Source organism: Panthera uncia (assembly GCF_023721935.1).
Source record: "Panthera uncia isolate 11264 chromosome C1 unlocalized genomic scaffold, Puncia_PCG_1.0 HiC_scaffold_3, whole genome shotgun sequence".
Classification (NCBI taxonomy): Eukaryota; Metazoa; Chordata; class Mammalia; order Carnivora; family Felidae; genus Panthera; species Panthera uncia.
In genome coordinates, this window is record NW_026057584.1 from 80892247 (window position 1) to 80908414 (window position 16168).

At 36.7% G+C, this 16168-nt stretch overlaps 1 protein-coding gene across 1 annotated transcript in view; it reads right to left on the reverse strand.

The window, feature by feature from the left end:
- MBD5 (methyl-CpG binding domain protein 5) overlaps positions 1–16168 on the reverse strand; it is a 142714-nt gene that overhangs the window by 37152 nt on the left and 89394 nt on the right. The window contains exons 4-6 of the mRNA XM_049616143.1: positions 14537–14639; positions 13235–13415; positions 5786–7921 (exon numbers count right to left, since the gene is read on the reverse strand). Of these exons, the coding sequence (XP_049472100.1) occupies positions 5786–7921; positions 13235–13415; positions 14537–14639 (2420 nt within the window). The remainder of the gene's footprint in view (positions 1–5785; positions 7922–13234; positions 13416–14536; positions 14640–16168) is intronic.

Here is a 16168-nt window from a genome sequence, read left to right on the forward strand (position 1 = left end):
TTGTGGAGCTGTGCTCCAGGAAGCATGTTTGTCAGAAGAGGTGTCCCTGTGGAGTTGTAGAGCACAGGAGCTCTGCCCTAGGTTATCTATGATAAATACTCTCCCTTGTACCTGTACCCATGGGTCTTGGACAGATATTTTGAAATTTCCTGGACTAGCTCTCACCGAGGAGTAGCTCAGCAACTCCTTCACACTTCTGTTGTTCCATTTTTAATCTGTAGAAAGGTGAGCTGTTACTTTGAATTTGCAAGTATAATTCTTACAGAATAACTTTTAGTCTACTCTTTGCTTGACTGGCATTAATGCTGTTTGATGTAAGTTCCTATAAAGGAAGAGCACTAAGATTTATCTAGTACTACATGCATGTGGAAATGAAATCTATTTTGATGATACCACAGGAATATTTTTAAGCATTATTTTTAATGAGTCAAATTTGTGTAGAGTGAACATCACTGCCTAGAATTGGGTACTTTTAGAAGCTGCATCAGTGTTTTCAGACCACTTGATTTTAGTAAATAATAGCTTAGGCATGTCTTAGAGAACTGAAGGATTTCTAGTGACTTCATAAGTGAGTTTAGTGTATTGCAATGGAATAAAATTCTCCCAATTTGCACACTGGGACAATTTATTTCTTGAAAGGTACAAAATAGATCATTGAATCAGCAAACATATCACACCACTCTGAGTTCTGTCTTCACCTTTGATTATACAGACTCAATGTCTAAAGTCAAACATATTTTAAGTCCTTCTTTTGTACACAAGGAAACATTAAGCCTCGAATATGTAAACAAACAAGTGGTGTAACCCTGATAATAGGAAACCTTCTTAAACAGCAAGACATTGTTGTAAAAATATCTTACAGCAAAGAAGAAATGGCTCATTTTGCAAAAACTTAACCGAAAGAACAGACATAGATTTTTATCACACAATCAAGAATTTAATAGAGTTTTGGTATTGGCTAAAAAACAAAGCAGAAGGCAACTTTTAACCTGGAAGCCTTGTGCATCAGAGGAGGGATAAATTCTAGGCATTTAATGTTTGGTTGCAAATACTGTCAATAGCAACTATTAGTAATTCATTCACAACCTTAAAGGAGCCTTTGCCCTTCTTCACTCTACATTAGTCTCTGTAAGACTAGAAGATTATTTCCACACAAACGTCACGTATCCTGAGAGGGCTAATAACTTACATAGTACAATCCATCCGTGAACATTTTTATCCCATATTCTCTTTGCACCTGTAACTTCAAAGGTAGGGAATGACAGTTTCCCTTTATTTTCTTTACTGGCATGTTCTGAGAACAAATAAATACATAGAACATAACACCAAGCTCATTGCTTTGCAGTCTTTTACCTAAAGTGTTCTTTTGTGGTCTCTATTTAATTTTCTTATACCTACCATATCAATGGCTGTACTGAGTTTCAATCACATGCTTTTTGTGCTGAAAGAAAAAACACTTTCTTTTCCAGAGTTTTTAAAAAATATATATAAATATCCGTGAACATATATTTATTCATAGGTTTATTTATATTCTTGTTAGTCAGTGTATCTCTTTAAGAGTTAAGGCAAATAAATGAATTATTTTCTCTTCTCATACTCATACTTCTCAAACTCATACTCTTCCTCTTCAGAGGATTCTATTTTCCTGTGTTTAGAAGAGTTGATTAAATGTTTTTTACTAGAAAAAAAAAAGAATATAAAAGGGGTTTTGAAGTGAAAAAGTTGTATTTAATGACTATCACATTGGAGAAGGTAAGGTTGTTATTAAGTTGGTTAGCAGAGTAGTCCCAATCTTTTTGCTTCTTTGAAATTGTGAAAAACCACAGGGCTATGGAAGGGATAAGCTGTCCCAGGGACACTGACAGGACTTGGTCCTCTGCAGAGGCCAGGGTTACTGGCGTGTGTGATCTTGTTCTATGGCCACAGCGGTCAGAAAACTGAGGAGGCACAGGCCTGATAACATTTGCCAGTCAAGGGCACCTGATTTGGGATTCCTCCCTGAACCAAAACCCCACAGGACATGTGCTGGAACCATTTAAATGCTGAAACTTGGCTCTCTTCATAAATGGAAAGTTGCTTTAAATGGACACTACTGATGGATTTCAGAACATACCTGCATTCAACAGTTTGAGTATTTGAACTGAGAATCAGGAACTTTGGGGTTTGGTTTGCCAGACCCAGCCAGGCTTGGCTTTACAACTTGAGGAATGTCAGCAAGGATCCTACTGGTCATTTTCTAAATCTGTTACATGGAGATACTAAGCTTTACTTGTAATTTGAAATCCAGAAAGTGAATAGAAACCTGTAAACTTTACGATGCAAAGTGTTCAGAGAGCTTTAATGGAAAGGCAATTTCAAAACAGCAAATAGAATTAATAAAACCTTGCATAGTCTTAAATTTTAGAAATATTTTCTAAGCATTTTATATCTTTTACCTGATTTTTTTTTTATCTCAGCCTCCAATTCCCATATTTGAGATGTGATACATTTTTAAATGTTTCCCATGGAATCCACATGTAGGCCTAAAAAAATCAGTATCCGGGTTGTTTATAATAGAAAAACTCTCTTTAAAATAAGTTTCTGACAATAAATAACCAATCAAATTAAGTGTTCTCAGAGCGAGTGATTTCTCCTCTTAAAGTCTTACTGTAACATTTTTGAGTTGCTTAGGAGAGTGGAAAAGGCACTGGATTAAGCAGGTTACTTGAGTTCTGTCCGGGCTCCGTTACCAGAGAGAAGAGTAGCACTATGTTACCTGTGGGTTTCTTTCACCTTCACTGTGTTGTCATGCTCGGAAGGGCAGAGCTAGCATCTGCATAGGTGCCTCCTTCAAAGGTCTACTGACACATCGCCCAGTAGGAAACCCATTCTTATCTGATTGAATGAGGTGATACAAATTCATTAAAATGAAGGTCAACAAATGTGACTCACAAATGAGGGGCAGTTCTCTTGACAGTTTGGACATTTCATCTGTGTTGACACAACATCCTAGCATCAGAGTACGGAGAGAAGGCAAAAATCACTGACCTTTGTCTAAAAGTGCATCAAAAGTTTACAAATGTGGCTTGTAACATGCACTGATGTGTTTTAATGTATTACCTGTTGGGTATTTTTAAAAATTTTGAAAGTGAAACATTCAAAGTTTTTTTGAGTGCTGAAGTTTTTAGATGAAGAACTTACACAGCTGGGAAGAAAATGGATTTTATGATCAGATGAACCTGAGTTCAAATTTTAATTCAGTTATGCACGAGTTTGGTCAATTATTTAAATTCTCTGAAGTTCAGTTACTCATGTGTAAAATGGGGGCAATAATACCTTATACTTTAGAGAACTACACAGATTAGAAAGAACATAGGTAAATCACTTGGCACGTCATAAGTACTCGATAGCTATGATAGCTTTAAGCAACATTTTAAGAGTAAAATGTATTTTTCTTCCAATGTCTTATTGGTATGCTAGGGCTATGTAGCAGAGATTATAGGGATAGCTGTGACTGCCACCTGCTAGCTCACTCTGCATGCCCAGCCTTGCTACTTATTTCATGGATGAATAAATGTCAGTGCAAATAAATATTTAGGCTAAGCAATTATAACGACAGTGCATTCAGTTGACACAGTTTACTGTGCATCAAAAAGAAACATGGAATTAGAGACGTTTTCAATATTCAGCTCATCAAAAGAGTTACAGTAATTAGTAAATCTACCCATTTTCACAACCAGCTGCACATCAGATCTATGTACTTTAATTAGTATTTAATTTTATTAGGTTTAATATTTTAAAACTTCTTACTGACCTAGATTTTTTATCAAAGTATATGCTTTCTGTTAGCTTACACATGATTGGTCAAATCCATATCATTACTAGACATTTATTCTTGTACAATTTAGCTATTTATATGCTAACACTTTTCTTAGATTAATAAATTTTCAACCTGTGTTTGACACTCCCAGCACTGGCAATCCAGATCTGATGCTTTACAGAGGTTCATGGAACAAGAAAATACATGTCCGAGACTGTATAAAATAAGTCTAAACTGAACATTCAGAAGAAACAAAAATATAAATAAATGTTGGTCTTTTCCATTACGGATGAATTGAAATACATCATTAATAAAATATATACACTTTGCAATATTAACTCAGACCTGAAACAAAGTAAGTTGAGGTAAGGGGTATCAAAACGTAAAGATATATAATACAATGAGACTAATAATGTCTCATCTAAATGATTGAAGGCATGCTTAATAAATATGGTATATTTTAAAATAGTTACTGATTTCATGTCACTTTCATCTGCTAAAAGCATAAGGTTAAATTTTCACTTTTGTGGAATTATTTAAAAAGGTATATGAGTCATTTAAAAGTTGGAAGCCCCTTTGGAACAAGTATCCTGTTAAACACATAAAAAATAGTTTCATGAGATTCTTTAGACTAAGAATATCTAGAAGGCACTAATCACTTCAATTATCTTCTCCACCTTATATTCTTTTTAACACAAGAGGTCAATGAACAGTTCATTAAATACTGACACCAAAACATAAAACAGCACAAGTTGTGGAGGATGGCAGGTGTAAAGAAGTGATGCCAGGAAGGAAAACACTCAATGTTACTACCAGCAACAGAGACATGTAGGTTCTAATGCTTTTCCAGCATGACGGTATAATACAGTCTATACATATCCAAACAATGTCTTGTTATTAAAAGCCTCAGCAGTTTTCTCATTTCCAGTAGCAATCTGGTTTTCAAAGCCCGTTGTATTCATATCTGAACAATATTGTCTCTACAATTATCTTTTGTTTCCTCCCTGTCATTTCCTACAAATCTCTCAAACCATTAGTGTTGGGTTTTGGGTATTCTTTCTGAAATACTTCCATGGTGAAATTTCCTGATGTCTCCATGAATTTACCTCTTTAGTGCTTCTTTACTGATTTTTATAACAATTTCTGATGACCCTATTGCACAAAACACAGTTCTTTCTAATGTGTCTACTTTTAAATAAATTGGTCTCCTTCATTATAGTGGATGAAGAGATATAATAAATTTGGGTTCAAAACCTTAATGTCAATGGTAAAAATAATGGCTAAATTCTACAAGAAAACTGTAAAATAATTTCAAGATCAAAAATTCTGGAAATCAGGTTTTCAAGCCTTTTTTATTAGAAAACTTAAATTATTATCTTTTTTTTAAAAAGGGAGTAGCCAATATCCATTTTTGAATTTTCTCAACAAATAATAATAAAGGATAGCAAACTAGGATAAGAAAACACATTAGAAGGCAGCTTTCTACTTCATACAACTTCTAGTTATCTTTCCTATCCATTTACCTATTTCTGGTCAGCAGCAAGAACAAAAATTCTGTTTATTTTTGCCTTTTTGGGTTTTCCAAGATGAGCATCATTTACCTGAATACAAACAAAAGCTAGGGGAAACGGCTTTTCTATTGGCATAGACCGAGTACATGTCTCGTGAACCAGGAAACCCTGCCTTCTATGGCTTCTTTTGTAGTTTAGAGTCCAATGGTTATACAACCAACCGAAAGTCAAACAAAATTCAAAATGACAGATTGACAACAAGTAACGGAAACACATGGAATCCCCTTGGTTGTTATTTTTTCTATTAGACAAATCCCTAGCATTCTGTAAATAAAATTATAAATACTAAAGAAATGATGACAATTTCACAATGGGGAAAGGATCATTTCTTATCATAATAAATATTTTGGTACAAATTTTAAAAAACGTAGAAAAGTTTAGTACCTTGGGGTACTTTTTTCTAATAAAACCATACCTGCTTCAGAACTTGTTTGATTATAGCTGCTAACAATGCTGTTTGGTATCACTGGAGTGGAGGACGTTGAAATTCTTGACTGAGGTGGATTGGGATGTAATGAATTTCCTAAAGCCATGCCCGACTGACTGAGCATCCCACAGTTCCCGCTAGCCTGAATCTGATTTATTAAACCTGCAAGATGGTGGTTTGGGACTGGGCTGTTACTGTGAACAAAGTTAGTGTTTGCATTGTGGCAGTGCACGGCTTCCCCTCTCAAAGGTATGTTCTGTGTCAGTGAATTCTGAAGAGCACTGGAGTTCATATTGGGATCTGTAAAATGCAGCTGGTTAGCAGAGCAAGGCAAAGCAGTATTTGAGCCCCCACAACCCGGGGTACTATTGCTACTCAAGTGAGAGCTTTGACAACTCATAGACTGTAGTAACTGAGACATTGAACTGATGGGAAATGAACCCTGACCCTGCTTTCTTAGCAAGTCGGGTCCAGGTTTAGGAACTGCAGAACTATCCATTTGAGACTGTCTGAGCAAACTCAACACTGTGGTAGGTGGCTGTTTTCTTTTCCGCAATGAGTCTTTTTGCTGAGACATCAGCTTATCTCTTAGTGCTGCTCGACCACTTTGCCCTTCCCCTGTTGGGAGAAGCATGTTGGCAGTAGGAGTGAACATGGTGTTTAAAGTGCTATGTCCTTCAGTGTTGCCACTGCCAGCAACAGCTCCAGAATTGCTACTGCTGCTACAGTTGTTACCAGCAAGTTTGTTTTGATTTGCTAGCTGTGCTTTGGCTGCTGCTGAGAGTAAACTACTTGCTGGAAAGGAGGCAGCATTGTGCTGGTTCAAGATCTGATTTAAAGGCATTCCCAGCAAACCAGGCTGACTCTTTATGGAACCACTTCCGGCAGATGCAGTCGGAAAAGCTGCACTGCTTGGGGAATTTAGTACATTACTCATTCCAGCAATTAATGGGTTAGGGATATCCTTGTACTGATGGTGTCCATCGGACTTGGTAGAAGGGCTTGATGGCATTGATGGCCTTGGGGACCCTATTGTTGACCTTGGTGACCTGGGTGGAACCTTAATACCACTACAAGTGGCCTGGGGTCCTAGAGGTGGCATCATGAAATTTCCGTGATCTGATGATGTGGAAGATGAGCGTGATCTTTGGGGCGATGCCTCAATCCTTCCAATTCCAGTCCCCATCATGTGCACTGGGGATGTCACTGGAGAAGGGGACAGGGAGGTTGAAGCTGAATGCTGAACTCTTTGTATATGACTCCCATGATTCATATGACCAGGTTTTACGGTTGGCAAAGGGAGATTACTTGGCAAAGGAACAACAGCAGGAGGCATGCTTACATTCATCACAGGTACCTGAGAGTGGACATTTGAATGGAAACTAGTTGGATTAATGATAACAGGGTTCTGATTCACCGGTTTACTGGGAATAGGGTCAAGAATGCCAAGTGGATCTTTCTCGGATGTTAATGGCTTTTTCTGAAGAGCACAAGAAGGTGGAGGAGGGGGAGGTGGGCCTTGGGGTGGTTTGTGGTGGAACATTGCTCGTGGTATTTCCATATTAGTTGAAAAATTACACATTGGTTTTTTCATTACTGGACTCTTTGTAGTCAAGGTTGGGGAAAGAGGTATATTAGTCCTTCCAGCCATTGCACAGGATGACTGTACGGGAGAACCGTGTAGCATTACTGAAGGTGGAGAAAGAGGAGTCCTATTTAGATGAATAGGACTAGAATTGGGAGCTCCATGAAAACCAGGATTATTTCTTGGGAAAACATCAGGGCTTCCAAGTGGGTCAGTCCTTGGAGAGATTGAGCCATCTCCATATATCTGGGAACCTGACGATGCTGGGCTGGGGAGGCCTCCATGGCTGCCACGGAATGGAGATTTCTGTCCGTGTTCACTGCTGCCCAGTCTCTGCCGGGGGTAGATGGGGTGGAGTTCTTGTTGCTGGCTTCCAGGCAGTTCTTGTACATATAGCCTTCCCATGGCATTGGATGATCCAATCATTAACTTGAAAGGATTCTTACATTCAGGCATTACAGAATTTGTAATTCCTTCATGCGACTTATTTCTTACAGATCTTGGAGTTGCTGCCCGAGAAGGTACTACTGGAGTTGCATCTGGTGTGAAAGAGAGAGAGAGAAAAAAAGAATTCTGTTAGTAGTCTCAATTCTTTTGTGTTGGCATGGGGGGAGTGAAGGAAAGGAGGAAATGAGGAAGGGAGGACATCTGGAAATAGAAATTTTCAAAAAGAAGCTGTGACTCTATGCGATTAAAAAAAAGTTCTGTACTCTAAAATAAACTTTGATGGAAAAAAAAATGCACATTATTCTCCCTTAGTTGACCAAAAGTTCTCAATAACTGCTCATTATGCTTGTTTACTTCTTATCTGTTGAGAAAGGATGGGGATCTGAATCAGTACATACTGACATTAGCCATCCTAATAATATTTATAATGTGAAGACTCAAGATTGACAGCCCATACAGAAATGGCAATGTTACTATCTTGTTGGATTTGAACTTTTTAAGAACAGGGTTACATCAGAAAATTAAAATCTGCATAGTATAATTTCTTATAATTTAAATGCACGGCCATTTTCACCAGAAAGTGTGTTACCCTATAAATCTTTCTGTTTCCTTACTGAAACTTCCTCAGGACAGCTACAAAAACTCTTCCTTATCTCACCATTTTTACTGTGAGAGCAAAAGAGTCTTAATTTTTGTGAATTAAGTGGATGGGATTTTGAATCTTTTAAAATGGGAGTGATAACAATAGTGAGGGCAGTGATACTGCAATCACGCTTAACTTCATCAAGTCTGTAACACTATCCAACACTGCAATTTCTTTGCCCTTGATCAGCCGTTATTGTAAAAACAGCCTTAGTCAACCAACTTAGGCAAAAGATTGCAATTCTTTTATTAGGCTGGAATTCCTATGCAAAATTTACTCAGAATGCTAAAATCTTCAGTACTGGTTTCCAATCGAGTATTCTCTTTTTGCAGAAAGCATCGCTCCCTCTCTGGCTTTTTGGAATCCCTTCAGTTTCTTTGGAGATCAGACAGAATATAGGCAACAAAAGCAAGCTGGCTCATCACACAGAATTTTCATTTTATCATGTCCGAAGTCTAAGTTTAAGTTTTTTTAGCCCCTAAGGATGTTTAACTATTTATAAAGTTGTGCCTTTTAAAACAGAGATGGCAAATACAATCAGTTTCGTATGCCAATTCCCATCAACTGGTGGTGGCTGCTTAGAGAGCTATGTAGAAAGATGTCGAACTCCAGCTGGGCTCTGTGAGAAAATGCCAATGAGTCTTACAGGCACGGGATATGAAAGTGGTCCCATGTATACCATAAACTGGCCACCCCAATTCCGAGACTTGCAATATATTAGCAAGTATACTTGGATCCACTTGTAGTTAGAGGTATCTTTACTTAAATGGATAACTGTAGACTTAAGATAAATACCCTTTTCCTATCTGCTAGATCATATATAGGTCAAATTATATCATAACAATTTCTAAGACCGTGGTTATCAATCTGGGGTAAAGCGAAGACTAGGCAGGGTATATTAAAGAAATAAGAGAATGCAGTGAACATATAGTTTTCTTGGAAAAGTGGGCTTTCTATTTCTAGTATGGTAGAGATTATTTGATACAGTGGTTTCTGCATATAATATATGAAAAGTTGAGAACTAATGATATAAGAGAATTGCAGCCGATAAAGTCAACTTATTTTCTTGTTAAAGACAGAATTTTAAGGTTTATAATTAAAGGAATAAAATATGAAAAATACTTGGAGCATTGTACATAGCATCTAGTGAGAACACAGGTGTCTGTAGTAACATCACTAGCATTATTATGTGATTAACCGTGTCTTCTTTAGTAACAAAACCACTGAGTTGTGTCTGTTCTGAGTGTTTATACAGTGTACAGTTTATACAATATACAGACGTTGGCATCCTTATATTCAACAGAATTTAGAAAACAGCTGTGGTTTAGAAAGGATGTCTTCCATACCTGGGGAAAAATAGTTACCATCTTTAAAATGACAGGAATACTGAATAAACAAACAAAAGTCATGCTGATGTTATGTTACGTTTAGGAATTAAGTAGTATAAGAATTGGCAAATAGAAATGCTAGGCACTCATCAAGTGTTTTCATGTACACTCAAGTAGACCTTTCAAAAGAATAAACAGAAACCAAATATATCCTTATGCATGCAAAATAAAGAGAGATGTAAACTACTATATGAGTCTTCTTAACTTTTAATTACTTAAATCCCAACCCCATAATATAGTTCAATATTAGGAATTTGAAATAAACACTATGTCTGAAGCTAGTGAAAGAATAGCAACTAATCCAATAAAGCATATCATTTTTTAAATTTTTTTTTTAACATTTATTTATTTTTGAGACAGAGAGAGACACAGCATGAACGGGGGAGGGGCAGAGAGAGAGGGAGACACAGAATCAGAAGCAGGCTCCAGGCTCTGAGCCATCAGCCCAGAGCCGACGCGGGGCTCGAACTCGCGGACCGCGAGATCGTGACCTGAGCTGAAGTCGGACGCTTAACCGACTGAGCCACCCAGGCGCCCCAAGCATATCATTTTTTAAAAGCAGAGGTTTTAGGGTTTTTTTAAAAATGTTTATTTATTTTGAGAGAGAGAGAGAGCAAGCAGGGGTGAGGCAGAGAGGAGGGAAAGAGAGAGAATTCCAAGCAGGCTCCATGCTGCCAGTACAGAGCCCGATGTGGCGCTCAGTGTCATGAACCATGTGATTATGACCTGAGCCGAAATCAAGAGTGGGACACTTAACTGACTGAGCCACCCAGACACCCCATAAAGCATATCGTTTTAAAAGCGGATGGAGATACACCTCTTATACCTGTACTAGTTAAAGATTTACGTTTAATTTCAATAATGAAATTTGTATGTATAGGGTATGACAAAGGACCTAGATCAAGATACTAGTAGGGTCAGGGGTGCCTGGGTGGCTCAGTCAGTTAAGCGGCCAACTTGGGTTCAGGTCATGATCTCACGGTCCGTGAGTTTGAGCCCAGCGTCGGGCTCTGTGCTGACCGCTCAGAGCCTGGAGGCTGTTTCGGATTCTGTGTCTCCCTCTCTCTCTGACCCTCCCCCGTTCATGCTCTGTTTCTCTCTGTCTCAAAAATAAATAAACGTTAAAAAAAAAAAAAAGATACTACTAGGGTCATTAAAAAAGCAACAAGGCAGACTTTGTAGAAAGAGGTAAAATTGATATAATGTGATATGAGAGCGGCAGCAGATATATGCAGGGTGATATGCAAAAATGAGAACAGTTATATCAAGGTGGCAAGATAATGGTATACTTCAAATAATTTATTACTATTAAATAGGTCTTTTAATTGTTGCAATATCTTTTAGTTTAAGAAAATGTAGCTCATTAAGAGAAAAAAAAATTTCCTAATTTTTTTTTCTTACATACCTTTGTGGAGCAATTTTTTGCTGATCATTCCTGTTAAAGTTCAAAGGTTAGAGGGTTCTTGAAGAAGAGCTCTCTGCTAATAACTGCCAAATTTGTCTCTTCTTAGTCTCTTCACATGAGTTCTAAGTGTGAATCTTTAATTACCTGTATGATGTCACAACTGTTCCTCTTTGTATCTAAAGCTGTCAGTAATTTGGTCCCAACTTACTTATACAGGTTTAATCTTCCATTCAAGTCAGACTAGTTTCCACATCGTCTCTTAATTACGCACCACTCATCCTGAATAAGAATTTTCTTATTTCCCTCATATGTCCAAATCTTAACCATTTTCCAGGGCTAAAGATTTCTCTGATCACTGCAGGTTATACGTATCATCCCTAATTTTCAGAACTCTGCAGAACAATGTATAATTTGCCTTCATAAACAAATGCTTTGGTGCTCAGCCATGTTTTATCTTGAAATATCATTCAAAATACTGTAATATTTTGGAAGGAGTTCATATCCTAGCCCATACAAAAAAAATTTCCTCAGTCTCAAAGTATAATTCCACAAACTACATATTAGTTATAAAGGGAAGAGTTACCTTAACAGAGAAAAGGGAAGAGTTACCTTAACAACAGAGAAATTGGATATACCTAACTTTATCCAAGCACTCGAACTTAATGTCATCAATATGGGATAAACTGACATATGTGTCTTCTAATGAGGACATAACATTACCTATGCAGTATTTCTACCAAACTGTGTTTAACCTGAGTATGAATAAATATCTGGAAACAATTAGGCATATCTGAAATGAGAAACACCTGTAAAACTGACCCAGACTCTTCAAAAATAGATTTCAAAAGACTGGGAAATTGGTGTAGATTAAAGAAGTATAAAAAGTTAATGCAGGGGCGCCTGGGTGGCTCAGTCGGTTAAGCGGGTGACTTCGGCTCAGGTCACGATCTCGCGGTCCGTGAGTTCGAGCCCGGCGTCGGGCTCTGTGCTGATGGCTCAGAGCCTGGAGCCCGTTTCAGATTCTGTGTCTCCCTCTCTCTCTGACCCTCCCCCGTTCATGCTCTGTCTCTCTCTGTCTCAAAAATAAATAAACGTTAAAAAAAAAAAATTAAAAAAAAAAGTTAATGCAGTTGTACAATCTTTGATTGCATCCTGGGTTTAAAAAACTGTAAGAAATTATTAGGACAACTGGAGCAGTTAGAATATACACTGAATTTTAGATAATAATATTATCATCAGTGTTAAATTTTTTGAATGTGATAATTAGATTGTGGTTTATATAGGAGAACATCCATGTGTTTTGAAATCTTTAGAGATGAACTGTCAGAATAATTGCAACTTCTGCCACAAAATGTTAATTGTTGAATCTGAGCAAAGGGTACATGAGTGCTTGGTGAACTGTTTATGTAATTTTTCTGCACGTTTTAAATTAAAAAAAAATAAAAGTATATGTGTGTGTGTGTGTGTGTGTGTGTGTGTGTGTGTTTGGTGGAGGTATAAAAAGCTCCTGACAAAGTGACTTCTCTTAGTAGGTGTTCAATAAATAGCTATTCAGTGACTGAAAGAACAACACTCTGGATGATATTGCTACTTGTGGGGGAGGACTTGAAACCACATCCATTCCAGCTCTAGCAAAAAGGTGACTTTTGTTTCCTAAAAACTGATGGCACCTTCTATTTTGTGAGCTCAGCTCTACATACTTGCACAGCATTTGGATGTGCTAATTGGTGTTTATTCTGCTCAGTTAACTCAAGGATTTAAATAGGAAATGTGGGGAAACAACTTTGTAGGAATTTTTCAGAACTAATTTGCTATCTGTAAAAAAAATGATAAAACACAGACAACTTTAGAAGCACTGTGTATGTTTTAAAAGGGGACTCAGAAAATGCTTCGCAGAGTGATTTCCAGTGACTCTTCTGGGAGAGAAGTTGCAGAGGCAAATTTCTAAACCCTTCACCGTATTACATACTTGTTCCTCCCCCAGGACTGGTGAGCACCAGAGAAGGATGTGGGGCTTCCATGCTCTTATGAAGTGTGGCCACTGCAATGATTTTTCTTTTATGTATGCATAGCTTTGTGACATCTTCATCTGCTTTAACATCTTCTGCGGTTCTCTGTTTCACAGCAGCTCCAGGATCGAAATTAAACACCTGGAAAAAGCACAGCCTCTGTTAGAATATGTCTGTAAAACATCAGATTAAAAAAATCTTATCATCAAAAAAAAGAGCTTTGCATAGATTAGGGCATATATCTGAATAAAAGTGTCTTGAGTTTTTAAATTTAAGAAAAACAGTTTTATATATAATACAATAAATACTTCTGCTGGACTCATGGTTTTTAGTGATAAAGTAAATAATGAAAATTATCCTAATTCTAAGATAGCCAAGGTAAGTATATGGAAAGGTATAATACCTGATAATGTTTTTAATTTTAGATACTTCCTGATGTTATAACAGTACAAAAACAGATGAGGTATAGTTAAAAAAAACCAACAACGACCCTAAAAGCTGACATTGCTACATGCTAACTTTTTCTTTGGCTTTATTTAATTACTATATTAATATTACGTTTTCATGGATTTAAAAAGTCCATTACTCTATTTTTAAAAAATCTTACTTGCTGTGTATATATTGATAGGCTGTTTCCAATGCTTTGTGGCGGTATGTGTGTGTGGAATGAGGTGAAACGAATAAAAGGAAAAAGTGGTCTATTAATCTTTAGTTCTAAAATTAGCACATAATAGATACTCAGAGTTTCTATTCTACTGTTTCTATTCTACTCTAAAATAATACTTTGTCATTAAAAATAACTGTATTTTTTTACCTTGCAAAGGACTAAAACAGTTTTACTTTTGGCTCAGAGGGTTCAGCTTTGCGATTTTAAAAGTATTTGTGGCAGATCTATCAACACTCATGCAAAAAATAATATTGCAGATTGAGTAGTTATAGTAAGGAAGAAAATATTGTGCTATTAAATAATGGGCATGGGTATAGCTCAAATGAAAAGGTGTTAAAAAGATTTTGGTGAAATATTTAATATGAATATAGGTTTGTCACCTTTGAAAATGACTGGGACTTGAACCATTTTCTACAATTTTAAGCATTCCAGAGTGCATGCAAAAGATATCTAATTAGATAAAGACTTTAAAATGCATATATGATTGGAGAAGTAATATACAAATGAAATGCCAGATGAGAAAAATATATGAAACACCTAAAAAAACAAAAAACAAAAAACAAAATGGCCAATAGATGTGTTGTGAAATGGTTACCTTGGGAAGAATAAGAGGACATTCCAAGCCACACTTGCATGTTCCGTCAGTAAGCAGGTATGTTTTAACCTGCTCCAAGCAAGATAACAAAGACCCACTGGGACTGTAAAAAAAGTTAAAAAAAAAATATCAGGAAATAATTCTGACTGCACATATTATATGAAAAAAGGCGTAACTTAAGTCTTACTGTCCTTCAAAAGATAACATTTTCCTATTAAGGAAAATCATTTTCTTTGTCAATATTATGTTATCTGCTAAATTACATCTTTTAACACTATCAGTCTTTCTTCTAACCAAACTATTTCTCAGAAAAATAGAGATTTTCATAGAAAATTAAATAGAAGTATTTTGAAAACCAAGAGTGGACTAAGAATGGCAAAGAATGCTATCCTTAAGAAAGTACAGAAACAGGCAAGAGAGGAATGAGAAAACTACATGAAAGTAATCATTATTTTAAAGTAGATCTTTTAAAAGCTGTTTGAGGAAAGACTGAAATTTAGAAACATGTTGGAAGTCAAACCAGAAAGTCATTAAGTCTACAAAAGTTGTGGCCAGCAAGTTCTTCCTTTTAATCTTGGAATCTAGAACCAAACTGTCCCAATGTTAAAAACAGATTTCTCTTTTTTTCCCCAATCCCCAAACATTTCCCTGCAATGTTTCTTTGTAGATAGATAAGTATGGTCCAACTCAAATTGTACTGGGAACCAAACCATTTTGGCAAGGAAAGAGGAGCAATGCAGAACTGACAAAGATCACGAACTCTGTAAGAAAACAGGGTTTTAGATGTCAGAAGGTGCTGTGTACATCTTCTGGCTGGTAATTGGGGGTAATGCTCTCAATGTTACTGCTCTGTGGTCACAAAAGGCAGTATTTTCTGTGAATACTGATCAAGTTCAAGTCTACAGGTTAGGTACAAATTCAGATGGTAGGACAAGTCTTTTGATTTGTATTTACAATGAGGGTTAGTTTAAAATGGGCAATCTGTATTAATATGTTGATTTTAATAGTATTAAATAGATATTATGCTTTGAAAACTATTATATACTTTTCATTCAAGAATAGCTTTTATTTGTGACTATTTACTAAAACTTTCACTTTAGTCTTCTGATCGAATTTATCCAGAAAAAATACTCTCCATGTTGTATACAAAGCATTACTCTACTGGGGGCAGACTGCTTGCATAAAAACACAGGTAATAGTTTCATATCTATACATAAATAAGGGGCGCCAGGGTGGCTCAGTCGGTTGGGTGTCTGACTTCGGCTCAGGTCATGATCTCACGGTTTGTGAGTTTGAGCCCCGCCTCAGTCTCTGTGTTGACAGCTCGAAGCCTGGAGCCTGCTTCGGACTCTGTGTCTCCCTCTCTCTCTGCTCCTCCCCCACGTATGCTCTATCTCTCTCTGTCTCTCAAAGATCAATAAATTAAAAAAATTGTTTTTATACATAAACCAGTTTTAAAATGCAATTCATATTTTATTTATGGACAGTCAAAGAAGTGACTTATGCACATAGAAAATCTCATTTAAAATCCTCAATTTTGTTGACTGAAACATTCATTTGTTTAGACGAATACTTTTTTTCAGATGATATGTAAAAAGTAATAATTCCCATATTACCGACTCAAGTTCCACC